Source organism: Pelodiscus sinensis, chromosome 9 (genome assembly GCF_052426305.1).
Source record: "Pelodiscus sinensis isolate ZL-2025 chromosome 9, ASM5242630v1, whole genome shotgun sequence".
In the NCBI taxonomy this organism is placed as follows: Eukaryota; Metazoa; Chordata; order Testudines; family Trionychidae; genus Pelodiscus; species Pelodiscus sinensis.
This window is the reverse complement of record NC_143060.1, coordinates 49,682,574-49,703,277: the sequence shown is the minus strand read 5'-3', so window position 1 is coordinate 49,703,277 and position 20,704 is coordinate 49,682,574. Positions and strand designations below refer to the sequence as shown.

General features: G+C 40.4%; 1 protein-coding gene across 2 annotated transcripts in view; it reads left to right on the top strand.

Annotated features, from left to right (window-relative positions):
* The window catches only part of LOC102444287 (beta-1,3-galactosyltransferase 2-like), a 93,296-nt gene extending 76,402 nt beyond the window's left edge, over positions 1 to 16,894 (top strand). Inside the window, exons 3-4 of one of the 2 annotated variants that reach the window (XM_075936729.2) lie at positions 6,592 to 6,699; positions 15,177 to 16,894. In XM_075936729.2, the coding sequence (XP_075792844.1) occupies positions 15,437 to 16,582 (1,146 nt within the window). In that variant the 5' untranslated portion in view covers positions 6,592 to 6,699; positions 15,177 to 15,436 and the 3' untranslated portion in view covers positions 16,583 to 16,894. The remainder of the gene's footprint in view (positions 1 to 6,591; positions 6,700 to 15,176) is intronic. The other variant, XM_075936730.2, reaches the window with a different exon arrangement.
* Positions 16,895 to 20,704: the final 3,810 nt, after the last annotated feature.

Below are 20,704 nucleotides of genomic sequence, written 5' to 3'. Positions count from 1 at the left end.
CACTGGTATTCTTGAAATCAGATTAATTGACCTTCATGCCTTCCTGCTTTTTGGCTAGCACTTTATTTGCATTTTTAAACAGGTGTGATCTTTTAGCTCAAAAGTTTAGATCTGAAATTCTACTCTTGTAAAATCACATTGGCAATCTTAGGTATGAAATATTGCCAGGGATTGCATGTGTTTTTTAAAATAGGCTATCAAAAACTTAATTAGGATAATACGATCTTTCAGCTTCTGTGTTTTGGATAAGTCTGGTTTCCATATTTTAAAGCAAGCTGTACATTATGTCTAAGGTGGCAAATGCATAATATTAATCTTTCCTATTCCTAATTTAGTCAGATTTATTATTCATGACAAGGTCAACAAAAATCTCCAGTGATAACAGAACAGGAGGATCCTTACCTTCTGGAACATATGCTGCTATCCCAATAATTTGTCATGGAAGACCCAATTCTTTCCTTCCTCAATATACATATCTGTCAACAAAATAAGGCAAGATTCTGGATAAGGCTAAGTATATGTACAAGTCAGCGAATTTATAGACACAAGCAGTGGAGCATGAATAAATTTATTTGCCCCGATTCTGTCTTTCAGAATTGTACAAGCAAAATCATTCCAGAGGCTACCAAATACATGATAAGGGATAGGAGTTTATTGGTGAGTGGCCAACTCTCAAAAGAAGTAGAATTGTAGGCACCCTTTAGTATGAACATTCATAATAAGCAAGGGTTCTTGAGCAAACTCTCCTATGAAATGTATTACTATTACTGCTAGCAAGAGAGAAATCTGGGTGTAAGGCTGGTATCACACAGAATATATACAAATATGGATTTGCAACCTGTTGCTACCATTACATATTACAACCATATGCAATTTTTTTTAAAGACAGAAGAACTAACGAAAGAATTCAAAATTATTCTTAAACAACAGAGTAAGCTTAGGATGAAACTTCCTAGACACGCCCCCCTCCCCCCGCCCTCTGCCCTCTGCCTACTAGAACTACCCAACTGATTTTAACCAGCCAATATCAATCCAAACTCTCATACAAGTTTCCAATAACATCAAATCCTTTTGTATCAAAGCATGCAATTGATCTCTCTGCCCAGAGAGTGGATTCCCTTAGAAGCAATGAAGTGGAAACAAATTCCTATCTTGACAGGTGATGCTCAAGTGATTGAAAGATTCAGTTGGGTTCAAAATAGTATCCCAAAATTAGTCCTTTCCATTGATTTTAGTCATAACATATTCAACACACAGACTTATTAATAAAACTTAATATATGCTGGCAGAATTTGCTGAAATTTTTGCATTAAAATATTTTTGATGAAAAATGGCCAAGAAAAATCAATTGGCAAAGAGGAAAGAGCATGGTATCACTCATGCCTGAGTCCTCTGCAATAGCAGGAAATTGAAAGTGAGATGCCCAGATGATTCCAGCAGGAGAATCATGTCCTATGCTAAAGAAGGTGAAAAATCCTCAAGGTCCCTGCCTAACTGACCCCAGGGGAAAAATTCCTTCCTAATGCGTGTTCTTAGTAATGTTAGCAAGTCACATCAGCCAAAACAGATTCTCGGTCTCATCTCTAGCTGTGGCCAATCTAGTACGCATCAGAGGAAGATGTGTAAGGAGAAACACAGCGTGTCTCTGGTCAAATATGCCTTGGCGAAAAAAATCAAGTAGAGCTGCAAAGGTTATGAGCCTGCTGATAGCCATGTAGAGCTTCGTGTTCCTCTCATAGCCCATGAAGGAAAGGATTAAAACATCAATTCAGAAACTCCAAGACCACAGCCATCCAGCCTGACTGCCTCTACAATGACTCCGTGATGCTGGATTAAAGCAAGTTTTTTAAAAATATAGCTAATCTCTTCCTAAAGAGTCAAGGTGATGGAGCGGCTGTCAACACCTCCCCATTAAACTGTTTTAGTGTTTAACTATCCTCACAGCAAGAAAACGGCATCTTATTTCAAGCCTGAATTTACCTAGCATTATATTCTAGCCATTGGAGATTGTTTTTCATAATAAATTTGAAAAGTACCCTGTTATCTTTTTTTCTGTATGTACAAAGAGATCAAATCACTTCTCAGCAGTCTCTCTGGTAAACTGAATCAGTCAAACTCTTTAAGTCTCACATCATAAGCCTTAACAAACTATGTAGCACTTTAAAGACTAACAAGATGGCTTATTAGATGATGAGCTTTCATGGGCCAGACCCACTTCCTCAGATCAAATAGTGGAAGAAAAACTTAAACCTGTCCAACACATTATCAATAAACTACAGCCTATACTGGAACAGGATACTAAACTCCAAGAGGCTCTGGGAGACAGACCCATAGTCTCCTATAGACAACCACCAAACCTCAAGATGATTCTTACCAACAACCACAGGACATACCACACTAATACCAATCCTGGTACCTTCCTTTGCAACAAACCCCATTGCCAGCTTTGTCCACATATTCACTCTGCTGATACCATTATTGGACCTAACCAAGTGAGTTATAAGATCAAGAACACATATTCCTGCGCATCCAGAAATATAATTTATGCTATCATGTGCCGAAAGTGTCCATCTGCTATGTACATTGGACAAACGTCTCAGACACTTCGCCAAAGGATCAATGCCCACAAAACAGATATCAGACAGGATCACAAAGAAAAAACAGTTTCTTGCCATTTCAACCAGAAAGGACATTGTCTCAACGACTTAATTACCTGCATCCTGCTTCAAAAGCCTTTTAAGACTGCACTTGAAAGAGAATCCTCTAAACTGTTATTCATGCTTAAATTCAACACTTTACACTTGGGTCTGAATAAGGAATCTAATTACCTTACCCATTACAAAGATAGCTTCCCCAATTATCACCTCTAATATCATTAGCTCACAGACATTTACCCTTCTGAAATTTGATTTGTCCTTTTCATATGTGTTCATTTTTTTAAATGGTATCCTTTGGTATAAATGGTTGTGACAATTTGCTTCCACTATTTGATCTGAGGAAGTGGGTCTGGCCCATGAAAGCTCATCAGCTAATAAACCATCTTATTAGTCTTTAAAGTGCTACATAGTCCTGTATTTTGTTTCAGCTACACCAGACTAACGCGGCTACATTTCTATCACTTTGCTAAAATCTGTAAGGGTAGGGTTAAGTGGTGGAACCGCACAACATGACTTCACAAAGAGTTGAGAGGAATTAGAGTGCTCAGTACAAGACAAGTCTGGGGAGTACATCAACACAACTGAAACTTGGAGAAAACTGATTTTTTGTTTTAAATTTTACAGTGCTTTATTATTTTTGTACTTTTTACATCCAAAAATTTCATCGCTTGCCCAGCTACAATTTAGTTGGTTAAACTAATGTGTTGCAATAGTAAAAAAAATATGCTGTGTGTCTGAAAACTGTAGGTACTGGGGGTACTTACAATTTTTTAAAGGGGGTATTTTATTAAAAAAAAAGGTTGAGAAACACTGCCTTAGAGTATTCAGTAATTCAATTAATAGTATCTGGTCTTTCTCTAGGAAGTTCTTTCCAGCATGATGAATGCTACTTGAAGATTCATCTTTGACTTCTCAAAAGTCAAGCAACTTAAACTGCAAGCCATCTGAGGCTACGTCTAGACTGCACTGGTAAATCGGAAAAAAACCACAATTTGCAGTATTGCATATCTTTTTCCAATTTACTTTCAAAAGAGGCTTTTCTGAAATTTGGTGCGTCTATACAGTGCCAAATTTTGGACAAAAATGCTCTTTCAACACATCCCTTTTTATTCGTAGAATGAGGTTTATAGGGATGGTGAAAGAGTGCATCCGCTTTTTCAAAAAAATTTGGGGAAAACTGGACACATTCCTTCGATGGGGCATTGCTTTTCCGGGATACTAGAGGTATCCCAGAAAAGCACTTCAGTCTAGACATAGCCTAATATGTTAGAGTGTCGTAAGCACATTGATTTTAATTGGCCTATAATATCTGATACATCAACTGCTACAGGGAAATATATGGATTGTTATGATGGCAATACTGTTTAATCCCATGAACAATCCCTCACAGGTTTTGTGACCAAAACAGTGGTCTCTCATAGCTCTTGCTTAGTTCTTGCACAAGGCAATTTGTTAGCAATGGTTGGCGTGTGAACCATTTCACTAACAACTTTAGTCACAACAGCCTGTACTGTAGAAATAATGCTGTGGTGAACGGTGTGGTAAATTATTACAATTTTGTCACTTTCAATGTTTGAAGAGAAAAATAATTTTAATAGTTGACAGATTTTTGACCCAGGCTTTTTTCTTGTATCCACCTTTGCTGAATGCTGCTTTAAGCCAATCTTGCTTCCGTGCCCATTAATGAATTCACATTGATATAAAGGAGAAAAGGCTTTATCAAGATTGCCACAAATAGGCAGTATCCAGGTGTATTTTTTCTCATTGACATTGTATATGTACATTGTATTATTTTTTTTTCTGTTTAGATCCAGACCTTTCTGAAGTTCTCACTGTTTCTGGTATCACTGGGTATATGGGCTACTGCATCTGGACCCACTGGAGATTTCTGTGTCGATATGCACCCCATTGACCTGGCTAAAATTGCAGTCTGGAGAAATATATTCAGCACCTCTAAATTGCTCCTCCCACTTACATTCTTGCTACTGGATAACAAGATTTATGTTCACATCCTGTTCCAAATTTTGTATTACACATCCCAAACCTGACCTGGCTGCATTTATAGGTGAATAAATTGCTTCCTGAGACAAATCCACTGCCACTTTTCAGGAGAAACTTCCATCATGGCCACAGAGAGTTCTGCTTGAGTGGGAGATGCTTAAATTGGCTTGGAGTTTAGAAAGGACCTTGGGATCATCATATGAAGCACTTTAAAAGAATACTAGAATCATAGAACACTAGAATTAGAAGGTACCTCAAGAGATCATCAAATCCAGCCCTCTGCCCTCACGGCAGGACCACGCACCATCTAGGGCATCCCTGGTAGATGTCTCAATGAAACCTGCTCTTAAATATCTCCAGAGATGGAGATTCCACAACCTCGCCAGGCAACTTATTCCAGTGTTTAACCACTTTGACAATTGGAATTTTTTTCCTACTGTTCAGTCTAACCCCCTCTTGCTTCAATTAAAGCCCTTTGCTATTTGTCCTATTATTAACAATTTTCTCCCTCTCTTGTGAGACCTTTTTAGGTATTGAAAGCCACTATCATGTCCCCTCTCAGACTTCTTTTCTAAACTAAACAAACCCAGTTCTTTCAGTCTTTCCTCCTAGCTAATGTTTTTTAGCACTTTCGTCATTTTTGTTGCTCTTTTCTGTACCCTCTCCAATTTCTCCACATCTTTCTTGAAATGTGGTGCTCAGAACTGGACACAAAACTCTAATTAAGGCCTGATCAGTGCAAAGTAGAATGGAAGAATTATTTTTCATGACTTGCTCACAACACTCCTATTAATGCATCCCAGAATCATGTTTGTGTTTGTTGCAGCAGTGTCACACTGTTAACTCATAGTTAGTTTGTGGTCCATTACGATCTCTAGATCACTTTCTGCAGTACTCCTTCCTTAGACAGTCGCTTCCCATTCTGTATGTGTGATATGGATTTTTCCCTCCTAAGTGGAGTACTTTGTATTTCTACTTATTAAGCTTCCTTCTATTACCTGAGACCATTTCTCCAGTTTGCCAGATACATTTGAATTATGGTACTTTCCTCCAAAGCACTTGCAACCCTTCCCAGCTTGGTATCATCTGCAGACTTTGTAAGTCTCATTCCATAAACCTCATTCCACAAGGTTTAACAGTTAATTCGAACCAAGGGGTTTATCTCGGAATTCCGCTTTTCTGTCGCATGTAGACGCAGGCAGTAACTTTGGGCTAGTCAGTTTTCAAAATGGCGACCAGCCGGGAATATGCTAATCAAGCGCAGGATATTTAAATCCCGTGCTTCATTAGCAATTTTGGTCACCCTCATTAGCCTCCTTAGTTCGAACTAGGAGGCTAGTGTAGACGTACCCTAACAGAGAAAGATATCAGATTAGCCTGACATTCTTTGTTCTTTACAAATCCATATTGACTATTTTTATCACCTTATTATCTTCCAGATATTTTCAATTGAACTCTGCAATTATTTGCTCCATTATTTTTCCTGGCACAGAAGTTAAACTGACTGGTCTGTCCCTATTTCCCTTTTTATAGTATGACACTATCTTTGTCTTTTTGTAGTCATCTGGAATATCTCCAAACTTCCATGACTTTTCAAAGATGATAGCTAAAGGTGCAGATATCTCCTCTATCAGCTTCTTGAGTATTCTAGGATGTATTTCATCAGGCTCTGGTTCTAGTAGCCATCTAACTTTTCTAAGTAATTTTTAACTAGTTCTTTTCCTGTACTAACTTCTGAACCAAGCCCATTACCACTAGCTCTAGCTCAACTTTTACCGCTCTCGTATTTCAGTCAATGAGCAAACAAGGAAACAAAGTGTTGCCAAAATGGATTATAATATGACTTGCTTTAACGTGTAGGTCCCACCCATGCAAGAAAAAATAACAGCGTTCATAAATATAAGTCACTCCCATATTTCTTTTGCTGGTTTAGATCACACTTACTTAGTGGACTAAGGAACTGAGAGTTTAAATCCTCCATCAGAAGAGTAAACCTGCATGAGCTCTAGGTCATTTTAAGATACCACATGAATCTACGTAGGTAAGAAACAATCTTGTTTTCAATATGAATTTTAGTCGTGATTTTTCTGTAAAGAATTTTAATAGACAAGGCAGTGCAAGGGCTGAGTCTCTCTATCTGCTTGAACATTTTAAGAGTCTCAGGTACAAAGTGTAAAGTACAGAGAATATTTGCAAAAATAAATGCAGCTTTGTTCAGCTGCATGAATGCTGTTCCCAATCATCTGATTGTTTATTTATCAAACTATGAATTGTGAATGTTCTCAGCTGCTTTAAGGAATGTGTTCTATGAATTTGCCATCGCCTTTTCAACAGGTTCAGGCTTTCATCCAAAAAGGGTATATGGGTGTAAAAGGAATGTAAGCAAAATACAATTATGCCAAGCAGGTTCAGCATGGGAAGGAAAATCACAAAGAAAAAAAAAAACAATATGAGAATATGAGAACAATTTTTGTAACATGAAGACTGCTATATAGCTATGCTTTTATCTTCATACACTTGCATGTAAAAGTGGGCAAATAGTGATGAAAATTATACATGAAGGCTGTGTCTAGACTGGCAAGATTTTCCGCAAAATCATCTGCTTTTGCGGAAATACTTGCCAGCTGCCTACACTGGCCGCTTGAATTTCCGGAAAAGCACTGACGACCTCATGTAAGAGGTCATGTATCCTCATTTTCACTGGCACTTTTGCATTTTCTTCTTTAATATTAAAATACAGTACAGTAACTTGTTGCTTTTTATTTGTTCCTAATTGTTCTCTCGTTGGAGGACTTTGATTTGCCAGATTAGTGGGTGTAATACTGCTTCCCTCAACCTGAGTTTGCTTTGTCTATTGAGACTGTAGGTTCTTCCAGGCAGAAAGTTTCTGTAAAACTGTTCTGATAATTGAATGTATGTCCTGTGCAAAATTTCAAGGCTTACCCGGGTTCACAATAGAAAGTAAAATCTCTCTTTTCTGCTGATCAGAAATTCTGAAAAACTATTTTTCAGGATAGCCAAAGTGGAATTTGTCAGTATGTTGGGTTTCCACTTACAAGCTTCTTCTCCATCATCTTCATTTTCTCTTCTTTTATATGTGGAAGGAAACCATTTTTTTCTGAAACCATTTTTTCTGACAATTTCCCACTGAAAATTTCAATTTTGCAGAAAGGGTTTTTTTCATCAGGAAATCATACAAAAATTCCTGCTTCTCTCTGCATGTATGTTTTTAACAAAAGGGGTCTTTTAGAAAACACAGTGATAGTAACATTGTCTGGTGAAGTATATTAGTTACCCTGCAAAGAAACTTGTATAATGAATTAAATTTGTTTTCCTCCTTACATATAAGGCCCACTACAAGGTTTTTTTTCATTAATGTAACTGGAATAAATTGGCACTTCTGACACTAAAGATGCTCTATAATTTTATTTAGTATTTCAGCAAGTCATAACTAATTTTCAGAGGGTCTCATAGAACCATAGAATCATAGAACCATAGAGCTGGAAAAGACCTCAGAAGGTCATCAAGTCCAGCCCCCTGTTCTAGGCAGGACCAATCCCAACTAAATCAACCCAGCCAGGGCTTTTTCAAGCCGAGACTTAAACACCGCTAGGGATGGAGTCTCCATTACTTCCCTAGGTAACCCATTCCAGTGCTTCACCACTCTCCTAGTGAAATAGTTTTTCCTAATATCCAACTTGGACCTTTCCCACCACAACTTGAGACCATCGCTCCTTGTTCTGCCATCCGGCACTACTGAGAACAGCCTCTTTCCATCCTCTTTGGAACTTCCCTTCAGGAAGTTGAAGGCTGTTATCAAATCCCCCCTCACTCTCACTAGAGTGAGCAGAGTGCACAGTGCAAGCAAATTCATGCTTATTCAAATAATTACCTGGCGCTTCCACCAGCTCCCTTTCATTTTCCATCCAGGTCACCCCATACACTTCATGGGAGAGTTAAGGTGGCATTAAGAGTGGGGCAGGAGGCTGGCTCTCTGTCATACCAATCCTAGGAGTTCCCAATTCCCCTCCCATGGTCTGTCCCTTTATTCAGAGCTGCCTTGCCCGCTGTGTGAAAAAGGGGGGCTTCCCATTTCCAGGGCATTCACTGCTATGACCATCAGACCTCACATTCAGAATTAGTGCCACAAAAGTTGACCACCATTCACTATTTGCAGCAGTCTCTGATCTTCTCTTCTCCTTTCCTGGCCATAATGCAGAGCTGCCTTCCCTCAGCAAGCCCAGCCCCAGTTTAGCTATGGCATGGTTATTATCTTGTCCATTATAATTCTTGGTTATACTTTCTTGTGGCAGTTGCTATGTACACTCTCTTACAATACCTAATATTAAAGATCCTGCTTCTGTTAGAAAAGATCCTATATAGAAATCCTGTTGGGAAATATGATACTGAAGAAACAAGAGTCCCATGGCACCTTAAAGACTAATGTATTTATTTCGGTACAAGATTTTGTGGGCAAAGACCCACTTTCTCTGTTTATGCCCAAATAAATACATACTGACATGGCTACCCCTCTGATAGTTTTCCTAATTTTTAGTTATATTGATCTTCTTTGTGTAAAATCCAGTGATTTATTTCAGTTTTTTTACAAAGACCCAGTCATGTCTTAGAACATTCAGATCAATACAATTAAATGATAATGGGATGATTTTAAGTACACAGTTCCACACAATGTACATTAAATGGCTGGCAAATGCAAAGGGCATGCCCAGAGCAATTTAAAGAAAACTTACTGCATGTTACTCTTCATAAATGGTTCTTTCCCCCTTAATCTTACTGCCTCTTCTGTCTCAGCCATTTTCATTACCACCACTAGTGATAAGGCAACTTCAAAACTAAATTGATGGAGGAGCAGATGTAGATTCTAGGCTTTGGTACAGATTTCAGCCAAACATGTGTGGAGTAAGGATTGCTCCTGCCTTGGGCAGGGGGTTGGACTTGATGACCTCCTGAGGTCTCTTCCAGCTGTATGATTCTATGATTCATTACCTGCCCCAGATTCCTATACTATTGTGTCACTGCAGTTAGCAGTTCTTGTTAGGTGAAGCACTGCTATAGTCAAGAAAGTGGGTTTGTGATTTGCCAACTTGCCGGCTGTCTACACTGGCCACTTGAATTTGCGCAAGAGCACTGACGTTCTAATGTAAGAATTCAGTGCTTCTTGCGCAAATACTTTGACACTCCCACTCAGAGATAAGCCCTCTTGCACAAGAATACTTGCGCTGGAGGGCCAGTGTAGACAGGCACCTTAATTTTTTGCACAAGAAAGCCCAATGGCTAAAATGGCCATCAGAGCTTTCTTGCACAAAAGCGCGTCTATACTGGGCACGGATGCTTTTGCGCAAAAGCATCTGTGTCAATCTAGACACTCTTTTGCGGAAATACTTTTAACGGAAAAGCTTTTCTGTTAAAAGTATTTCCACAAAATCATGCCAGTCTAGACACAGCCAAGCTGTCTCAACATATTTCCAGTCTTGTTGATTAGGAGGAAACACTAGGTTTTTGTATTCCATACAAAAATCCCTTAAAATCTGTCCATCTTGCAGTTCTCAGAAGGGCTTGATATTTGAAATAACACTTGTATAAAAATGTCAGTGATCCTGTGACTTCATAACCATTTTTCACATGGCATCCTTGCCAGTGTAGCAAAATCCTGTTTTATGTCCCATATTTGTGTAACTTATAAAATACTCAGTCATTTGTCCAGTGACCTTAGCAAGTTTACCTTAAGCTGAGCCGAGGCAGCGTCCACACTGTGGGAGGCCAATAGAACCAAACACTCCCATCAGCTTCCCTTACTCCTCACCAAAGGAGAAGTACTGGATGCCAGTGAAAGCTGCCCTCAGCATTCGATTTATGGGTCTATATTAAACCGACTAAATCAAACGCTAGAAGATCGACCTTCAACGCATCCATCTTATGGTAAATATAAACCTGTCCCTACTGTCTAGTAACCAGATTGCTAAAGCCCCCCAAAGCATCCATTTAGCAGAGGTTTTTTTTTTTACTGTAACTATTTGTGGTCACTTCTGTGTCTTCTCAGGATGAGAGTATAGAATTTATGACCTGGACCTGTCTTCCTTCTGGACTTGCAATTCTTTTAGCCATAATCCAACTCTTACCATGACTATATACATACATACGTACATATTCACTAATGTCAGAGTGTATTGCCTATACACTGAAATATATATATATATAGCTTTGATATGATTAACGGCCTAGTTTCAGTAGTATACCCCAGTAGTGTCATTCTATTTATAGTACGCTTCAATAACATATGGTACATGAGACAAGCCAACAGGTCAACAATTCTTAGAACAATAATTACACTGCTTAGCTGATACGCTGTCACAGCTTAAATGAGATGCTGTCATAAAACAGATGAGAGAGATGGTGGGAGGGGAAACATTCTTTCATATAAAATTGCGGGTGGTGTTCTGTGATCTTCTACTCATATTCAGCACAACAAAAAATCAGTATGTTTTGCAAAGGAGGTTAATTTCCTCTGAAGTATTAAATATTAACTACTTGACCAAATCACAAAGCTGGTCAGACCTAGAGCCAGGAATACAGTCTAGGTGTCCTAATTCCCACTGCAGAGGCTTATTGGCTGAACCATGCCACCTTGTTCCCTTGTTAATCATATTGAAAATGAACCTTGTATATGTATGTACATGCAGCGGCTCGTCTTGGCTACAAAGGATGAAACAGAGCCAGTGGGAGCCACAAGGATCCGTGGCCACAGCGCCATTAAATAAACAAATCCCAGCGGCCATTTAATGTGTTTCTCAAAGTGGTTTAGTGGAACACTTTTGGAAACACTGATCTAGACCATCCCTGATAGATGTCTATCTAACCTACTCTTAAATATCTCCAGAGATGGAGATTCCACAACCCCCCTTGGCAATTTATTCCAGTGTTTAACCACCCTGAAAGGTAGGAATTTTTTCCTAATGTCCAACCTGAACCTCCCTTGCTGCAGTTTAAGCTTCTTTTCCTGTCCTCAGAGGCCAAGGAGAACAATTTTTCTCCCTCCTGATTGTAACACCCTTTTATATACTTGAAAACCGCTATCACATCCCCTCAATCTTCTCTTTTCCAAATTGAACAAACCCAGTTCTTTCAGCCTTCCTTCATAGGTCATGTTCTCTAGGACCTTTAATCATTCTTGTTACTCTTCTCTGGGCCTTCTCCAATTTCTTCACATCTTTCTTGAAATGTGTTGCAAACCCCGGGGAAGGAGGTGGCCCCCTCGGGATCAGAGGATGGCCACTCCAACCCACTACACACAGTCTAAGTCTGAACCTGGTTCAGAGCCGGACTACTGTATTAGTAGTTTATGGCCCAGCCCTAGTGCAGGGCAGGGCTGCAGCAGTAATCAGTTTGTAACTCAGTTCTAGAGCAGGGCAGGGCTGCAGTAATCAAGCAGTTTATAGCCCAGCCCTAGTGCAGGGCAGGGCTGCAGCAGTAATCAGTTTGTAGCCCAGTCCTAGTGCAGGGCAGGGCTGCAGTAATCAAGCAGTTTATAGCCCAGCCCTAGTGCAGGGCAGGGCTGCAGCAGTAATCCGTTTGTAACTCAGTTCTAGAGCAGGGCAGGGCTTCAGTAATCAAGCAAACCAATTCACCACTGGTAAACAAAAGCAAATAGTCTATCTCCTTGTTCAGGAGGGGTTCAGGCACCTTGCCTGTGGTAGCAGAAGAAGAGAGAGAGGGGAGACTACCACCCGATTAGTGGGTGTTAGGGGGATGCGGGTCTTCCCTACACCACACGTTCCAGCTCAGGGCCCTAACAGCAGCCAATCAGTCAGCTGCTGGGTCTCTAGGGATCCGTGTTCAAACACACTGACCTTTTGTTTCTGGGCCAGCAGGGGTCCGTACCGCAGCCCACTGACCCTCTGCCAGACCGAGGTCGGCTATTCCTGGGCCGGTCTATTTTTCCCCCCCACCTCGGTTTGTACCTGGCTTCGGGGCCGGTCCCGTGGGCAGTGAGTGTTGGAGTCCTCCAGCCAGATAAGCAGACCCTCCAGGTAGTCCTCCAATAGTGGGCCCATTGGCCCAGGTCCATCGTTAGCTTCTCCCAGCTCTGGTTCCTCACTGGGTTGGGCTGGGGAGGCTTCTGGCTCTCTTGCTGGCCGGGGACTGACTGGACTTTCAAGCAGGCCTTTTATATCCCTGGACCTGGCCCCTGGCTTCCTCCCAGGTGAGTCATTAGGGTCCGGTGCTGCCTACCAAGGCTCAGGAAGGGGCATTTCCCCCTAGGGGGTTACTGGGTGGCCACTCCAACCCATTACAGTTGCCCAGAATAGGACACAATACTCCAACTAAGGCCTAATCAGTGCAGACTAGAGTAGAAGAATGACTTCTCATGTCTTGCTCACAACACTCCTGTTAATGCATCCCAGAATCATGTTTGCTTTTTGCAACAGTGTCACACTCTTGACACATATTTAACAAATGGTCCGCTATGACCCCTAGATCCGTTTCTGCAGTACTCTTTCGTAGACGGTCCCTTCCCATTCTGTATGTGTGAGACTGATTGTTCCTTCCTAAGTGGAGTACTTTGCATTAGCCTTTATTAAACTTCAACCTATTTAACTCAAACCCTTTCTCCAGTTTGTCCAGATCATTTTAAATTATGACCCTGTCCTCCAAAGCAGTTGCAACCCCTCCTAGCTTCGTATCATCTGCAAACTTAATAAGTGTACTCTCTATGCCAATATCTAAATTGTTGATGAAGATATTAAACAGAACCGGTCCCAAAACAGACCCCCATGGAACCCCACTTGTTATGCTCTTCCAGGATGACTGTGAACTTTTAATAACTACTCTCTGATAATGGTTATCCAGACAATTATGCACCCACCTTATAGTAGCCCCATCTAAGTTGTATTTGCCTTGTTTATTGATAAGAAAATAATGCGAGAGAGTATCAAGTGCCTTACTAACATCTAGGTATACCATGTCCACTGCTTCTTCCTTATCCACAAGATTCATTATACTATCAAAGAAAGCTCTCAGATTGATTTGACATGATTTGTTCTTTGCAAATCCATGCTGGCTATTACCTATCACCTTATTATTGTCCAGGTGTTTGCAAGTTAATCCCTTAATTATTTGCTCCATTAACTTTCCTGGCACAAAAGTTAAACTCACTGGTCTGTACGAGTACGTCTACACTTGCTCCCTATCTCGAGACTGGGATGCAAAAATAGCCTATCAAAATTGCTAATGAAACGGGGATTTAAATATCCTGTGCTTCATTAGCATAATCTTGCTCACGCTATTCCGATCGCCAGCTGATTCGAACCAGGAAGTGCTCTCCGGGCTGCATTAGTTTGAATCAAACCCCAGGGCCCTTATGGACACAGAATTACCTTCAAGCCTCTGAGGCTGTCCATCTGGAACTAAGGCGCAGGAATGCCCATGCTTTTCAGGTCCTGTGCATGTAGGATTCTAGCTGAATTCCTGAGTCAAGTACATAGCATAGACTTTTCAGCATCTATCACCTTTCATCAACGCTAAATTCACTTAAAAGCAGAACCAAGAGTAATCAATTTTTCAGTTTGGTGTCTCAAACTGAAAAAGAACTCTGTTTGGATCAATGCAAGATAAACCATGGGTTTTCTTTATTTGTTTGCTTGCTTTGTTTTTGTTTTTGTTTTTAACTTTCCAACCAAATGAAAGAGTTTTTAAAAAGTTTCAAGCCAAGGAAACATTTTGTTCAACTCAAAGGAAATATTTCATTTCTGCTGTTTTAAAGTCCTTTTCAGTTTTTAAAAAATAAAATTCAGCGAAATTCTGAAAAAGAAAAAGCTTACTGAAAAGTTAACACATTTTGTTTCAGAAATGACAAAACAAACTGCTTCAATGTTTCTGATGAGTTTTTTTCCCCCTCCAAAGTAATTAGGCAAAGTAGACACAACTCTTGTGTGATCCAAATTGTTTTGGTAAACAAACTATTGAAATGAAAAATTTCACCCAGCTCTACTTAAAAATGCAATAACATTATAAAAGGAATTGAAATACTTGCAAATTATAATCAAAATTGAAAGTACAGGCATGTCATTTTCATCTGCAGACTGGTGATGAGTTTGTGTACATGTCAAATTGACCTATGACTGATACAAATAGATAAAATATATTTATGTCAAGGTTTTGTTACTGTTATTACTACAAATATGGTTCATTTTAGCATGTTTCTTAAACTTATATATTTAAAATAGAATATGCTCTCTTGCCTTTAGCATATTTACTTGTTATGGAGTTTTTTTCTGTCAAGATATATGGATAATTCTATTAGTGTTAAAGTTGCAGTTTTAATGGAAAGACACAGGATATGGAAAACATTTGGAGTTATACTTTTCATATAAATGAAATTCTATCACTGCAGTTTGTTTTTCGTATCATAAAAGCTGAGAAATTTTGTAAAGTTTGGGCTACATTGCATTGGACAATAAGTGTTTCGTTTATAATTTTGTATTTGTGTATTATCCTCAGAGAGCAAAGCTGGAAAATGAAGGTAACAGTAAAGTCCAAAAATACAGTATCCAGTTTTTTGACAAGAAAATAACCTGCGTACAGTCTGAGCATAAAATAGGGAACATGTTTAGCTAAAAGAACCTTGAACATTCAGTACTATGGAAGTGATTTGATGATCTGAATTTGTCATGGAAGAAACCAATCAGCTGCAAACAACCACTCTTCTTCATATGTCTGCATGACCAAAAGCAGTTTATATCAATTTGAAAACTGCCAACATGACCCACTATAGACGCTTTTTTACTGTTCCTTGGAAGCGTTCCAAGATGTGTATTTTCTTGATTGGCTCCATCTGTTTTGTAGGAATATATTTCATTTTCATTCCTGTGACTTTTAATTACTTTGCTCTTATAGCAAAAATCAAAGTTAAAGAAAACATTGCTTTGAATGTAATGGAAAGATTTGCATTTCCTATCAAAGGATATGACAAACCTCAGACAGCAAAAGAAAACAGAAGCAATATTTTCAGATTCAAACCATTCTTATTAAACAGGAAGGTAGAAGGACCAACTGCAAATGTGGCACCATTTGCTAGTGAACTCAATGATACTCAGCCCTTTCGGTTTCTTATTAATGAAAGAGATCTCTGTAAAGACAGCACTCCTTTCCTAGTACTATTAATAGCAACCAAAGCTGATGAAAAGCCTCTCAGAGAAGCCATCAGGAAAACCTGGGGGAATGAATCAGTGATTCCAGGAACAAAGGTTATTCGCTTATTTATGTTGGGTGTTAATGATAAAGAGAGAAATGAAGCTATATTGAAAGAGAGCAATCAATATCATGACATCATTCAACAAAACTTTCTGGACACCTACAAGAACCTGACTCTTAAAACCATAATGGGCTTGAAGTGGGTTGCCACCTACTGTGCTGGTGCAAATTTTGTCATGAAAACAGACACTGATGTTTTTGTTAATACAGAATATTTAATACAAAGTCTTCTAAGACCACTCACGCCTCCTTCATCATATTATTTCACTGGCTTCCTTATGAGAAATGCAAAGCCTCATCGCCATATTGAAAGCAAATGGTACGTACCAAAGGAGGTCTACTCATCTGAGCGCTATCCTGATTTTTGTTCAGGAACAGGGTATGTCTTTTCTGGGAATTTGGTTGCAAAAATTATCAATGCATCTTTAAAAGTCAAATTCTTGTACTTGGAAGATGTTTATGTAGCACTCTGTCTTGAACAAGAAGGAATTAATATGGTACCTCCACCTAATAACTATTTGTTTAATATACATAAAGTCCCATTTTCTCCTTGTACATACAACAGCCTGATTACTTCCCATGGAATTCAATCACATGAACAGATAATATACTGGGAAGAATTGCAAAAGAATAAACATATGTGTGCTAAATAAAGCTAGGGTATGGGAGAGATTGTGTGGAATTACAATATTTGCTTCTATATTATTTCAGCCTTATAATTGTTGACTGTGCTCCATGAGCCTTCCATGGAGGAAGAGAAAGACTTGAGTCTATATCCTACATTAAAGTTTTGATTTCATTTATATTTACAAAAAGAAACTTTATATATTAAAGTTGTATTCTACCCTACAGAACAACTTCAGCCTAAGTTCTTTTTTGTTATATATTGGATTGAAATTTACAATGATTTGGGGCTTCTACTTCACATCAAATGGAGTTTCAAATAAAATAATGAAATAAATTGATTCTGTTGTTTTCTATAGTTCATTAATACATTAGCATCTTGTACAACCGTCTAGACCCCTGATAATTACTGGTATTTGTTTCTTTTAAACCAAAAGATACAAAACCAATGGCTACTTTCCTTCCCTACAGAAATGGAGGGAAATCATCATGTATTCCCTTAGCTGCTGCTGGAGTATACAGGTTGAGTCCTTCTTTTGACCTCTTCTCCTTCAAACAAAGTGCAAACAAAATGAGTCTAATACAGTGATTCAACTGAGTTCAGTCTGCAGGACCTAATATTCAGTGTAACATTCTCTGCTCACCTGCTCCAATCCCTATATTACGTTGATTTTTGAGAAACGAAATTCTACAAGGGCTTATGAAAGAATGGAGTAACTAATATATGTGTTTGTGTGCATGGTACATGCCAGTTTTACTGGGTTGGGGAAAACCTGCAGCCTGCTTATGGGTTCTGGAAAGACTGTATAAGTGGGAGAGGCAAGAAACCAGATGAGGTGAAATTTTGAATGGTGTTGCAATTCCATGCACTATAGCAGCAATGCCACCCCACAGTCCTCCTTGCTCAGATTTGGCTCGTCAAGCCCCCATCATGCCAGCAGCAGAAAAGGGGTGTCTGTGCTGTTATATGATGTAGCTCTAGCCAGGGGCAAAGAGAAAAATCTTAGCATTCAGCTCCTCTTCCACCCAGGCTGAGTTCATCTTTTCAAAAGAAGGAAGGCACATGTCCCCTGGTGCGCAATGGCCCTTAGCCCTTCCCCCTGTCTTTGGAACCCAAGAACCTCCCCCGTCACACTCTTGATTTCTTATTTGGCTCACATTCTTCTCAGAGCTCTCATCCAAACTAGAGCAACTCATATTTAACATGACATTGTCCTGCTGAAAAAGGGGATAACTGAGCTGCCTCTGGGTTGCCATTTTGTACCTCTAGAGAAAATAGGGTACTGGATGAGGGGAGAGGGAGTTATACACCTTCCAGAAAAGGCTATCGCCCGAAAAACTTCCTGTAACATTCAAAGGAGATACTCAGAGGTGAGCACCTTGCTTTGCCTCTTTTTGATGGCAACCAAAATTTCATGCAACCTCTATTTGCCTAAGAGGCAAATAAGAATTTGTATCTTCTACATATGCCATTGCTTTGATATGTCTGTATCATAGTATTCTATACCTCACAAAGAGTTACACTTTGAATGTTAGAATAGCTGTCATAGCTCTTTATTTCCATTGCTGCTAAAAAAATGACATTAAAATCCATGATTCTGAATGATTAAGAGAAAAAAGTTTTAGTCCCTGATCCTGAGTTATATTCCATAATTCTGAATTTTTTTTTATAGGCAGCACTGATAATGCCAAATGTTATACAATACTTCTCTATGTAAGACCAGTTTACAGTTGCTCATAGCTTTTGTCAATCTTTAATCATTTGGACTGAAATGTTCCATGTTAAATCACTATCCTCTAAATTGCAGTCATAAAAGATAATCCATTTCCTAGAATAACGCTAGGGGAAAATTATGCATTACGTTTATTACAGAAAAGTGGTAACCCTATGTTATACTTAGAGAAATAGAATTAGCAGAATGTTCTTTGGGGGATAAGGCAATATGCCACATTTATTGTGAATGAAGAAATCATTTGCTGTCCCTAGCTACTAAAATTATCCACCACACGTACACACTCATACACACAGTTCTACAGATGGGATATAATTATCAGCCTCAGTTGCTCCTACTTTTCCATTGGCCAGGTGGTCTAGACATCAAGAGGGGAGCACCAAAGCTCTTGGAGGATGATTGTAGAACCGAAAAACTCAAACCTACAGTTCTATAGTTTTGCACCCATCATTTTATATGTTTCAGTTCATAGATCCTGTCCCATCTCACTGTTCAAGGACACTGTATGACCATGAGTCATCAGTTAACAGCACATGTGACGTTGATCTTCATTAGGCTTTTGCATGGCTCGCTCGTATTCTTCTTCCACCATCAAGGTGGTGCTGACAGCTGGTCACTGAGACGGTCTGGCGTCGACAACTGATCCCATTGCGCACACACTCACAGAGTCATATTTATAAATGAGATCACAGACACACACCTAACTTTAAAAAGAGTTAAGGCAGTGCCCAGTTTAAAATGGAGTTTCAGTGACAATATGGAGTCACTTTAGTTGCAAAGTATTAACAGTTTAAAACAGGGTTTCTTTAAGTAAGTGTAGTGAGCAGGGGAGGCCACTTACTGACCCTGAGGAGGAAGAACCCCTCTCTGAGCCTGGGTGGGCTGAGACAGAGGCCTAAGGGAGGGGCAGGCCTAAGGGAGGGGCAGGAAGTATAAAAGCTAGGCTCAGAAGCTCAGTTAGGGGCCAGCTGTCGGAGGGAGCAGAGGCCTACCCTGAAGATGCTGAGGCGGATGACTGGCCCTAGGCCCAGGTCTTGTGGAGGAGTCCCTTTTCTCCCTACATCTAAACTTTGACTATACAGACCTTTGAACCCGCCACTGCCTTGCTTGGGACCCTGGTACAAACTGAGGGGGAGTCTGGAAGTGGTCCAGGGGAAGCGAGGATGGGCAGGTGGACCTGATCATCTTTTAAGGTGTGTCAACATGCTTTGGAGTGGATTCCCTTCTGAGCCCAGTAGCCACCAAGGATGCCACCACTAGGGCCCTGGGCCAAGACTTGGTGGCGTAGGGAGGGCCTACATTGTGGATGGCAGTCTCCTCCTCCCCATTTGTTCTGTGAAAACTATTTGTTTTCCTGCCCCACCCTGAACCAGGGCCAAGGCCACCATTTGACTTTGATTTTGTTTGTTTGCTGATCCACCTTCAGGCCTCTGGTCTTAAAGAGGCCGACGGACTAGGAAGTACAAGCCCGAGTACTGGGCAGGGGCTCAGGACTGAGCGAGAACATTTACAGTAAGTAATCAGTCATAGCATACCAGTCCAAACCAAGGTTCACAGAAAAGTTAATCAAGCTGGTAGCTATAGTTTCCAGTACCTTCATTAATGTTTGGTAACTAGTAAGTGTGCTTGTTAGTATACAGCAGTGGTCTCCAACATTTTTACACCCAAGATCACTTTTTAAATCTCAGAACAGGCGAAGATCTACCGCCCCGCCCCTTCTTTGAAGTCCCTCCCCTTCCTTGAAGCCCCACCCCTTCCTTGAAGCCCCGCCCTCTCTATTCTCCTCCTGTCCATCACTTGCTATCCCCAGCCCTTACTTACACACTCTGATATACAATTTATTTTTAAATTATGCGATACATACAATTAAAATCACGTGTTTATAGTTATGAAATAAATGGTCTGTTTTTTATTCATGCTATTTAAATCTAAAATGAAGCATTTATAATTATACATTTTGTGAGGACAGAGTTCTGCGGCTGGGGGTAGGGGAGAGGGAGCAGGGTGCTGGGAGGGCAGAGGACAGGATTCTGCAGCAGGGGACAGAGTGCCAGTGGGGACTGAGTTCGGGGAGTGGGGATGGGAGTAGGGACAGAATTCGGGGAGTGGGGACGGGAGTAGGGACAGAATTCAGAGAGTGGGGACATGAATGGGGACAGAATTCGGGGAGTAGGGACAGGAGTGGGGACAGCATTCTGTAGTTGAGGACAGGGGAGTAGGGACAGGGGAGTGGGATGCCAGTGGAGGCAGAGAGTCCCCTGCATCTCCCTCCTCCCAGCATTTCTCCCCCCCCCCCCCCGGAAACCAGTGCGTGCCTGCCCCGGGACCGACCCCCCCCAGGGAAGCCCTGCGCGCGCGCCTGCCCCGGGACCAACTCCCCCCTCCACGCAGGGAAGCCCCGCGCGCACTCACCTGCCC